Source organism: Narcine bancroftii, chromosome 1 (assembly GCF_036971445.1).
Source record: "Narcine bancroftii isolate sNarBan1 chromosome 1, sNarBan1.hap1, whole genome shotgun sequence".
Taxonomy (NCBI): domain Eukaryota; kingdom Metazoa; phylum Chordata; class Chondrichthyes; order Torpediniformes; family Narcinidae; genus Narcine; species Narcine bancroftii.
Window position 1 is genome coordinate 297,025,653 of NC_091469.1, and position 12,564 is coordinate 297,038,216.

General features: G+C 39.6%; 1 protein-coding gene across 1 annotated transcript in view; it reads left to right on the forward strand.

Annotated features, from left to right (window-relative positions):
• Positions 1 to 12,564, forward strand: part of luzp2 (leucine zipper protein 2) — a 168,688-nt gene that overhangs the window by 128,052 nt on the left and 28,072 nt on the right. The window contains exons 9-10 of the mRNA XM_069924060.1: positions 496 to 570; positions 9,325 to 9,489. Coding sequence (XP_069780161.1) covers positions 496 to 570; positions 9,325 to 9,489 — 240 coding nt within the window. The remainder of the gene's footprint in view (positions 1 to 495; positions 571 to 9,324; positions 9,490 to 12,564) is intronic.

Genomic DNA, 12,564 nt, shown 5'->3' on the forward strand with positions numbered 1-12,564 from the left:
ACCAAAGATAAAGATACATAACTAATGCTTTGGTCTTGAGCTCTTTATCATGGTATCTGTAATATATTGTTCGGATTATTGCTGCAAAAAGCTAGGGTGCTCTCAGTCTGTTGTTGTTCATTGTGAATGTAATGTTTTTCTTGAAATGAAATAATCTGGGGAGTGGTGTACACAGTTGTGCTTCATACTTCACTAACTAAGATCACCTTGGATGGATAAACAAAAATAAGTTGCAGATGACTTTTTCATCTGAGGTTGTTTTGCTATTGTCTGAGCTTTATAGATCTCCATCTATATTCAACCTAAGTATGCAGTATCTCACATGATGTGACATCAAAATCAATCTTTGGCAAAATAAAAGGTTTATTAAAGTATCAAAGAACTTCCATCATCTGTGTAGTAACCCTGTATTGCACACAAGGTAGATTTTGAATATGCACTTGTATTGTTTCTTCTATTTTACGCTGGAATTTATTGTATTTTCATTTTGTCCAGGCACAGCAACTGTCTGATCTTGAACGCAAACTGCTGACAGCCAAGCAGGAACTGGAAAAGACTGAAGGCAATAAGGTGACAAGATTTCCCATTCCAGCACCTGACCTCTGTGAAGCTTACTATTTCTCCAAAACCATTTTGCTTTTCCTCCCATGCTCAACTGCTGACAGCCCAAATCTGGAATTCTTGCTCTTTTTGTCAAAGGAATTCATACATGACATCAGATAAAACCGTGAGATTATTTTCCTGCGGGCGAGGCAGTATTACTTCTTACTGGTAATGCAAAAACAACTACTCAATGTACACACGTAAACAAATAAAGAAATGTAAACAAACTGCAATACGGAGAGAGAAAAAAAAATCAATAAATCATTTACCGCAAATGGGCGCCACTATTTACTGCCCACTCCTAATTACCTTTGTGAAGCCTGGTCCTTCAAGCACTACTGAAAATATATCCACAGCTTGATTGGATAAAGAATTCCAAAATTTAACTCGAGAGGAGAAAACTTAATTGGGGACTCATTTAAGGGCTCTTACTTTTGCACTTAACTTCTCCCTGTATTTCTTTATTTGTTTACATGTGTATGTTTTTTTTGTGCACAACCAATAAATGGTAAATCTGCCTTGCCCACAGGAAAATAAAAGAATCTCAGGGTTGTGTGTCATGTCATGCACAGTATGTACACTAATAAGAAATCGGAATCTGAACTATCCATGTCAGGAAAGTGTGCAATTTGAATGGGTTACCAACAAGTATTTGGTAATACTTGTATTTGCTGTATTTTCTGTCTAGGTGGTGGATGTTGTGGGGTTGACAAGTTCTATTAGAGCAATTGTCCCAAAGCTTTTCTGACTCAATGATATTTCCTCTTCTAAAGCCTAGCATTTTGATCAGCTGCCTCGATGTCTTTGTGGCTCTGTGCAAAATTGTATTTGATAATCATCTTATAAAGAACCTTAATGTCTTAGAATGACAAAACCCTTTAATGAATAGACAGTTATTGTTAACTGCGATGCAAAATTATTTGGTTTAATTTCCTTGCAGTTATAATCATTTTACTATTTAGCACAAACTTCAAGTTGCAAAGGATGCCATTGAAATTTCAAGACACTCCTGAGAATGCCTGAGCTGTGGCAATGCCAACTTTAGTTTAGTAATTGTACTCTTGCCTCGTGTTGAAAGCCATTGCCCAACTGAAAAACCTAGGACTGCACAAGGTGATTGTTCACTGGGGGAGCTGGAAATGCCACACTATTGAACTGAAGCCCTGTCTACATTTTGAATGTTGAGTCTCCCAGGGACATCAAAACAATGGCCAGGAAATGATCAGATGGCTCATGGAAGATGAGCAGAATGTTGCCTTCTCTCTCCGTGTACAAACATGGAGGTCTTATTCTAAATTTCAAGAGGCAATATCCCAAACAAAATTCTGCATTTGTTCTTATAAAATAATGCAAAAAGAACTTCAAACTTCTACAGATTTATCCTGTATTCTGCAATACATTAAAAAGAAAAAGCAGCTAAATTCTTCAAGACACCAGGCATTTGAAGTGATAAACACCGATTTGCAGAGTCAGTCTTAATATTAATTACAATGGTATCACGTTTTCTTTTCTCACTGAAGCTCATATCAGTTCAATAAAGGTGATGTCTTTAAATATGCAGCATGTGTCTCACCATCTTTCAGTCCACACCAATGCAAATTCCCCATGTAGAGGTACATTTTTTGTATCCAATATTCAGAGGACATGGCAAAAATAATCATATTTACATTAAGTAAAAAAGATTTTTAACCAATTAAAAAGGACAAAATGTGATATCTGACAGTCATGACCTGCAACCTGTTGGCTTCTAAATGAATTTTAAATGTTTTAAATTTAGACATACAGACCTGTAACAACCCAATTTGGTCCAATGAGTCTGTGCCACCCAATTTACACCCCATTAACCTATAACCCTAGAAGGTTTTGAAAGATGGGAGGAAACCGGACCCCCTGGAGAAAACCCACGTACAAACTCCTTACAGACAGTGTGGGATTCGAACCCAAGTCCAGTCCCAATCACTGATGCTGTTAAGGCATTGTGTTAACAACTACTCCAACCATGCCACACCCCCCCCCACGCCCAGCGTCAACACCCTCTGTCCATTGCCACCACCACCCTTACCCAGCACCGTCACTCCCCCTACACACCCCATCCAGCACAGCCACCACCCTCATCTTGCGCCACCACCACCTCCCCACCCTCCCCCTCCAAGACCAGCACTGGGGGACCATATAGTTCCTGAAAGGGTTAACAGTCCAAAGGATTTGGGGACCCCTGACTTAGGAGATACTGAAGCTTGACAAAAATGGTAGACTAGGTAAACAGGTTTTAAAATAGCAGTCAAAATGGAGATGCAGAGGTGTTTTAGGATGGAACTCCACCTTTTTATAGCTACCTACTAAGTTTCTCCAGCACTTTTATGTTATTTACTACAATCACAGTGGCTGAATGGCTGGGAGCTTGTCAAATATATTCAGGAAAATTTTCTAAATCACTACAGAGGTACCAACTAGAGAGAATTCAAATACTGGATCTCCTTTTAGGGAATGAGACAGAACAGGTGAGGAACATTTTATGTCCAATTATCATAATGCCATTAGTTATTATGGATAAGGATAGGTGTGGGCCTCAGCTTGAGATTCTAAATTGGAGAAAGGCTAATTTTGAGGAAAAGATCTAGAATGCATGGATTGGGATAAATTGATTTCAGGCAAGGAAGTGCAAGGCAAATGAAAGATCTTCAAAGGTGTTCCTGTCAGGATTAAAGGCAAGGTTAGCAGGCATAGAGAACCTTTGTTTTTGAGGGATATTAGGGATTGGGTTTGGAAGAAGAGAGTTGTATAGCAGAAATTGGCAACATGGGAGTAAATGAGGTATTTGAGGAATATAAAAATGCAAGACAAACCTCAAATAAATCAGGAAGGAAAAAAAGATGTGGTTGCTTTGGGAGACAATGTGAAGGAAAATCATGAGTTTTGACAGGTATATTAAGAGCAAAAGGATAGGAAGGGACAAAATATATCCCCTTGAAGAGATGGGGGAGATCTTAAATGGTCCCTACCCCCCTCCCAACCCCCCACCCCCCCACCTATCGATATTCACTCAGGAAATGGGTACAGAGTCATGGGAAGCAAGGAAAACTAGCAGAGGTTATGGAACCTATACAGATTAAAGAGGAGGAAGGGCTTGCTGTCTTAAAGCAAATAGGGGTGGATAAATCCCCAGGGCCTGACAAGATATTCTCTCAGTCCTTGAGGGGGGCTAGTGTAGAAATTTCAGGGATTCTGAAAGAAATATTTAAAATCTCTTTAGCCACAGATGTGGTGCTGTTGTTCTGTTGTTTAAAAAAGGCTCCAAAAGTATCCTGGAAATTATAGACTGGTGAGCCTGATGTCACTAGTAGGTAAATTATTGGAAGATGCTCGAAGAGATCCAGATACAGTTAATTGGATAGCCAGGAAATTATTAGTAATAATCAACATGGCTTTATGCATGGTAGGTCTTGTTTAACTAATTTTATAGAGTTTTTTGAAGTTACCAGGAAAGTTGATAAAGGCTGTGGATGTTGTCTACATGGACTTTAGTAAAGCCTTTGAGAAGGTCCTGCATGGGTGTTAATCAGAAAGTTTATCTGGAAGATGGAATTTAATACAGACAAGTTTGAAGAGTTGCATTTTGGAAGGACAAACCAAGAAAGGGCAGCACAGTTGGTGCAGCAGATGGCACAATGCCCTTACATCACCAACAATCGGGACTGAACCTTGGTTTGAATCCTGTACTGTCTGTAAGGAGTTTGCACATTCTCCTTGTGTCTGCGTGGATTTTCTCCTGGGGCTCCAATTTCCTCCCACCCTTCAAAAACATACTGGGGCGTAGGTTAACAGGGTGTAAATTTGGAAACACAGACTCATATGGCCAAAAAGGCCTGTTACCATGCTGTTTGTCTAATTTTTTTTTTAAAAAAGGACACACATGGTGAATGGTAGGGAATGAAGAAGTGTGTAGAACAGAGTGACCTCGGAATACAGATACACAATTCCCTGAAAGTAGCATGACAAGTAGATAGGTTTGCAAACAGAGATTTTAGCACATTGGCCTTCATAAATCAGTGTTCAGCAGAGCTGAGATGTTATGGTAAAGTTGTATAAGACATTGATGAGGCCAAATTTGGATTATTGTGTGCAGTTTTTGTCATTTAACTACAGAAAAGTGATCAATCAGTTAGAAAGAGTACAGAGAAGATTTACTAGTGCTGTGAGTGAAGAAACAGGTTTGATAGGTCGCAAAGGCAAGGACTCTGAACACTGTTTTGATGGGGAAGGATTTTATTCACAGAAGGCAAATGTGGGAAATGTTAACTGATGCAAAACAAACACACACAGTGGACAATAACAAACATGGGAAAAATAGTGTGGAAACAAAATATACACACATACACAATGAACTGGCACATACAATTATGAAGGAAAAAAATCTATGATGCCCCACCACCACCCCATGATTCAGTGCAGGCATAGCTCCATACTACTAATTAAACAGTCACAACACTTAACAGTGCACATCTTACCCACAGTTTCTCCAGCACCCTTCCATGTATCTAGTGAAGCTGGCAAAAAAAGAGAGAACAATGAACACATGGCACCTTTATAGTACTGGATGTTCCAGCCCAGCTCATTAGCAGGGACCAATGGCTCGGTACCAGGAGGGTTAATCCATTTACAAAAGCCAATGGCCCCAAGACCAAGTACAGGAGTCTGGTTAGTAGCAAGGTGTGCACTAATGGGTGGAATAGAATCAGGCCTTGATTAGCAGCTGTGGTTTCCTCTGACTAGATAGGTGATAGTGCTATCACATGCCAGTAATAACTCTTCCTGATACAACTAGGATGTTGCTAGGCTTCAGGAACTGAATTACAAGGATAGGTTCAATAGGTTTGGGCTTTATTCCTTGGAGTATAGATGAATGAGAGGAGATTTGATAGTGTGATTGAAAATTAGAATGGGGATAGACAGAATAAATGTAGATAAGCTTTTTCCACTGAGGGTAGGTGAGATACAAACCAAAGGACATGAGTAAAGGGTTTATGTGAGGTGGAATTTCTTATAGAGAAAGATGAGAGTGTGGAACAAGCTGCCAGCTGAAGTGGTGACTGGGTTCAGTTTTAACATTTAAAGGAACTTTGACAGGTATGTGGATGGAAAAGATAAGGAGGACTATGGACTGGGTGCAGTTCAGTGAGACTAGGCTAAAAAAAAAAATGGATTACTGCAGATTAGAAGGGCTGAAGTGGCCTGTTTCTATGCTGTAGTGTTCAATGGTTCTAATAGTTCACAAATGAAATTGGGAGACTAGAATCAAAAGAGTGTAGATCTATTTGATAAGCTAATCACCCTTAGGGCCTCTCAAGATGAGGGCATATTTTAAAATCAAAGTACATTGAATTGTTGTGTCATGGAAACAAGTTTAGCTAAGTGAGTATTGGAGATGGTAAATGAATGAGACACAAAAGTAAGGGCAACTTAATTTGAATAAACTACATTTTAAGGAAAGTTGAATTGGGAGGGCTGTCAGATGTGTGGTGGAATAGATGAACAGAAAAATAGTGAAGATTTAGATTGGTGCTGACACAGGTTGGAGCCCATTGATGGTACAGGAGTGAAAAGGAATGGTTTTACTAATGATGTAAGTACTTGGTTGCATTCTCATCTAGAAGCCAAATAAGATGGTAAGTTGTTTGTTCAATCCCCTGTGGTGACCAGAGAGTGGAAGTGGAAGTGGAATAGATACTGTAGAAATGTTAAAAGTTACCCAATTGTGTAAAATTATTTTTTCTTCTTCCAAAGAAGAGCAACTTCAGAAATGAGAATGAATTCAATTTTTTTTTGGTTGTTTTATGAAACTATCTTGTCTTTCAATTCAATGTTCCTTTCCTATTTCCAGATATCTTCAGAGGTGTCTGACTGAAAGAAGTATGGGTTGGAGCTCAGGACACATATTGCTGTGACATCTATGTAGAATGGTTATAGCACATATGGAGATAGTTCTCCTCATCTTATTGATGCAGATTTTTGACTTGAGCTTCTGCAATAGAGTAGGAACTGTGGATAGGCTCCCACACAACATGTGACTGGCCTGGTAATCCAAACTTGTCTGAAGAATAATAATGGGCTCTTGTCTATCAATGTTTGGAGATCTCCCATGGCAAGAGAAAATGCCAAAATAACTATCCCCCTAGAATTTCCAGAATCAAAGGTTAGTGTACTGATATACTTTGAAGAGATGACTGGTCAAAAAATTATTTGGTCTTAAGAGTTGAGGCCCCTCCATGAATCTTTGATTACAGGATGCCATATCTAAGATATGTTTATGGCATCTGCCATATAGTTTGGAGATGATGCAAAACACAGCAGAATACAGCTCACAGCATTGTCAATTTAAAAAGAAGCATAATACTGCAGATACTAGAAACCTGAAATCAAAACCAAAAATGCAAGATTAATTCAACAGACCAGGCAGTATCTGTGGAATGAGAAATACAGGTACCCCCCCCCTACTTACGATGGTCTGACTTGTGATATTTTTGAAGTTGCCATGGTTCAATAGCGTGACTGTCACGTACTTGCATGTAAAATGTTAATATAAGGTCTTCACAATCATTGTTGATTTTCCCAATAAACATCAAAAATTCCTCTAAGGTGAATTCTTTGTAGCCTTCCTGGTCAATCACTACTTTTAGTTCAGTCAGAAAGCTTGCAGAGATTGATACAGTGCTGTCAGAAGAGAGTGGGGGCAGCGGGATCAATGTGGGGACTGATACAGCGCAGTCAGGAGAGATTGAGGTGGTGGGATCAGTGTGGGGATTGATACAGTGCTAATGGTGTTATACAAGGTATACCTGTATTTTTCAACTTGCGATTTTTTATTTTTTTTTCTTTAATTTTCAATTTATGATGGGTTTGTCAGAACCCAACCCGATTGTAAGTTGGAGCACCTGTATATCTAACTATTCAGATCAAAGTTGCAAATTCTACTTTGCTTTTCCCTAATATCCTGGATCTTATGAATTTCCCCAGCACTTCTGTATTTCACTTCATTGCTATGAGATTTAAATGTGACTAGCTAATCTGCAGGATTGGCTATGAGAGGTATGGAAAGATGAAGTACTTGATTCCATTTCTAGCTCCATTGAGGTGGGAGAGAAAGTCAAGGGATAGATGTTTCATCCTCCTGAATGAAAATCAGGAGAAAATGGCTAGTATGACAAGAAACTATTAATTTATAGGATATAATCTTTTCATTTTAGTGTTGTCAAAATGATATTAATTTATTGTATGATTTTGAGTGCATTTTACAAGAGCTAAATCATGCTGTGCAATGGCCAAAGCCTCGAGTGGAAGTCCAAGCCATCCTGAGGATCAGTGCCAATGCATCCAACTGTCTGCACTACCACTGGATTTGCCATTGTGTCCAGAGCTAGAGTAATGATCCAGCAAAGAGTTGGATTGGATTTGCATTGCATCTCAACCTCAATTCTGCCTAGGAGGGTTGTAATCGGAATTATAACCCCAGTTCTTTTTAACAAGGTTAGCTATTCTTGGAACATGATAAATGCTGCTTTTAGTTTATTTTGGCATTCCTAATTATTGAATAGTTTTTACATACATTTGATTCATTTAATATATTTTAAAGGGCCAGATTTTATTCATGCAATGCCTCTTTGCATATAGCCTTGTGGTCTTCAGCTTCTGGAAAAAGTGTGAGAGAAAGTTGAACATGCACTGAAGGCTGGGTCTAGGTCCATCCAGACCTGCATGAATTTAGTTTCATCCTTTCCAAAAAGCTTTCATGAAAATGTAGTCAAACAGTTGCAAATTTCTGATCTTAGTGCAAATGGATCTTTAGTTGCAATCCTCTTCTGAAAATCAAGTGCCAAGATGTCAGTCGAACCCAATGCCTTGCTGCACATCCCATAGGGGTGACCAAAGGTGAATTTGACCACTGCTGACTTTGCCTCCAGTAGATGCCAAAAAGTTATCATAATGAAATGGTTGGCAGTTAATTGTGCAAATTCTACATAAGAAATGCTTTACTGAATCTCAGAAAACATAAAATACCCAAGAGAAATCCAATTCCATAAGGCCATAAGACATAGCTATTCAGCCTATCTAGTCTGCTGCACCATTGAATCATGAGATGATCCATTTCTCCACTCAGCCCCACTGCCTGGCCTTCTCCCCATAACCTTTGATGCCCTGGCTCATCAAGAACCTATTAATGTCTGCTTTAAATATACCCAATGTCCTGGCCTCCACAACTGGAGGAAACAAATTCCACAGATTTATTACTTTCAGGCTGAAGTTCCTCTGCATCTCTGAAGTTGTGCCCTCTTGTCCTAGATTTTTCCACAATGGGAAACAACTGTTTGTACATCTACTCTGTCCATGCATTTCAACATTAAACACCTAATAACTGGCTGTTTACAGCTACAACTTAGCTGCCAATATGTTCAAACTTGCAAGCTCCAAAGTCCACCTTATTTTTCAATGTTGACTTCTTTGGTTATTAACATTTATTGACATTACAGTTTAAATTATGAAAATTGTCAGTGGAGCACAAAAATAATTGAGGATTAAAAAATGCACATATTAATATTTAGAGTAAAGCTTAGTGTTCATCTTTGCAGCATCCTCTTCTATCTCTCAATCTTTTATCTAAGTTCTAAATATTCTGATTTAGTGGCTTGATGGGATCTAATCAGTGTGTGATCTTCATTGTCTCAGGAATCCCAGCTGAAGGCTTTGAAGGAAGTGGCACGTCTTTGTGTGTCAGGTGTTCTCAAGAACCAGGCTCCCTTTATGAGCGTCGTCCCTCACAGATCTACAGAGAATGGAATGTTATTAACCAAAAGCAGCTCCCCATTTCCATCCTACCAGCCCTCCAAAAAGGTAAGAGGTGTGTGCATGTGAACGACACAACTGAGGGATTTTAAAAAAAAAACAAAGCAAAACTCGATGTTGGAAAGTTGCAAGAGCAAAAAAGAAAATGCATGGAAACACTTAGCAACTCAGGCAACCTCTGTGGTAAGAGTAACTTAATTTTTGGTAAATTTTAAATGCAGACATGCAGCACATTAACAGGCCATTTATCCCAATTTACTTGCAACCCCTGTACATTTTGAAGGGTGGGAGGAAACTGGAGCACCCAGAGGAAACCCCCTCTGATGGAGGGAGAACTTACAAACTCCTTCCAAACATATTTGAACCCCAGTCACTGGCACTGTAACAGTATTGCACTAACTGCTACACTCACCGTGCTGCCCTTCACAATTGGCATTTCCTCCGAGCTGGTGAGTTTTTGCTGTGTAAAAACGCAGGAGTGCTGGAGTAACTCAACAGGCCTCATTGGAGGAAAAGATTTGGGCCCGAGCCCTTCTTTGAAGTATGCACAATGCAGGCAGGTGCCTGAACATTTTGAACTTCAGATGTCTGCTTTCAGATGCTGCTTAATTTTTCTATACCTTGAAGGAGGATTCAGGGCAACACATATATTGGTCATATATCCTGACCCCCTGTGGAGACTGAGATCTGCTGAGATCTTCCAGCATCTGTGTTTTTAACTACAATCACAGTGTCTACAGACTTTTCAGTTTCACTCTAGTTTGCTGTGTAAATATAAGTGAAGAAAGCACTATCAAAATGTCTGTCAGATTTGGTTATTAGCTCATCAGACATATTAATGAATATTAGATTATGGTTTAAAAAAATACAATGGATTTGAGGACCTAAATTGAACACTGCTCACTATGAGGATGTAATGCAATTGAAAATCTTTCACTTTCAAAATACTATCTGAATAGTGAAGCATTATTAATACTCTGCATAATAAGTTGTTCATTCTTCCAAACACACTATCTGGCTAGGTTGTGGAGTCTTAAATCAGGAATGTAATATAAACATTTGAGCAATGCTTCCAGGAATGGTGAGAAAATATTTCCACACAGTGTATCATATTAGCAGGTTGAGTGAATCTCTTCTGCAAAGGATAATTCATTGCAAGTCATTTGTCAATTTGAAATCCTTGATCAATAGACCTTTTAATTGAAATTAGTAGTGATGTAGTGAAATGCCTTCATATGGAGGTAGGTGACAGAACAGCCAAGGTGACAAGGTGACATTGACTTTGTGTGCATACAATTTCTGAATGAAAACAACTTAAAAAAAAAAAATAGTCATTTGGTAAATTAAGTTCCATAGTAAATGGGGGTGACTTTGTCCAACATGAATGAGCCTGACATGGGTTCTTGTCAAGCAAATTTCAGATTAACGATTAAATATGAGAGGGTGTTAATTAATCAAAAGGTCAGGCAAGGGAGAAACATCAGGAACAAATATATTCACAGTGACATTGTATAAAACAATAATAAGGCTTGTTAACCTGCAGCACAGCATTCTGATGTTTAAGTTTTGTTGACATGCCTGTGTTGCCATTAGGTTGATGGGAGCTAAACACTACCTGAAATTGGGTGTGCAGTTTGTGAGGTGCAGTTAACCCATGCTAGCCACTTCTAATCCAGGAAGCTGTCAAACATGAAGATACTTGTTGGCTGCATGAATTGAACATTAACTGTGCTGTTCATTGGCTCATTCCCCAGTCTCAGAGACCAGCTCTGAAAGGGACAACTGCCCAATCACTGGACACAGGTGGCTTGCAGCCAAGCCAGAGTGCAAGTTCCACACAAAACAAGATTGCACAGATATTCTAATAGAGAAGCCTGATGTGAACATGAATGAGCAAGCCCTCAGAAGAATGGTGAGGGGCATTCAAAATGAATGAAAGACCCCAGTCATCCTGGGGTCTCCCTTTCCTCTGTTAACAACATTGACTGGGAGCACAGCATAAATAGGGCTCAAGGAATTATAGAAGACCCTAGAGGACTACCTGGCTAGGCAATAGCTTCTTCCCACAGGCTGTGAGAATGATGAACAGTGTCCTGTAACTGACAATCATTACAAATTGTTATATATTTATTGGTTATTTATGTAATCTTTGTGTATTGCATGTGCCACGTTTGTTGAGATGCTGTTTTGTTGGACTCTATAGGTACAACCAAATAATAATAAACTTGAACTTGTCCCTGAAATGCCTGATGCAAACATGGGCCTATCTGAAAATTAATATGGTGAATGAAGGAGTCCACCTCAGCATTACACAAGATTCCATTCTTCCTGGTAGGGAAATGGTGGCCAACTCTATTACCGTACTAGACTGAAACTGTTCTGACGATCAATGTTGCAGCTTCCATTGCAGTAAAACAGACAAACATATCAAGTAAAACATGAAAGTCAGTGGACACTTTTTTGAAGTAAAAATACAATGCAGGAGAAACTCAGCAGGTCAAACAGTGTCCTTAAAAGATTAAAAATGTATTAATGCAAACACGCCCCCTCCCTTTTAATTCGGACAAATGGGAGATCACTTCACCGAGCACCTTTGCCCTGTCCACACCAGTGACAGGGACCTCTCAGTGGTCAATCACTTCAGTTCCGTGTCAAACTCCCATACTCATGTCTGTCCATGGCCTCGTGTACTATGCCACCAAGACCGCCTGTAAATTGAAGGAACAACACCAGATTTTCCATCTTTCACTCTCCAGGCAGATGACATTACCATTGAATTTTCTGGTTTCTGCTAACCTGCTCTCCTTCCCCTCCCCATCCTCTGCCAATCCTTCCCACCCCAGTCTTCTTTACCTAAGTTCTCCATCCCCTTCCCTCTATTCATCCAGCCATTCCTCCTCCCCCTTGCTGCTGTGCCTTCCCTCCCTTTTCCACCTATTCCCTCCTGCCTTTGCAACCATGCTTTTCCTTTCCCCCCCCCCCCCCACCCATGCTCTCTTCCTTAACTTTTTGTTCAGACACCTGCAGACACCTTGAAGGGTTTAAGCCCAGAAGGTTGGTTACATATTTTGATCTTTGCTATATGAGGGACCAGTTGAGTTTTTCCAGCATTGTGTTTTCAAA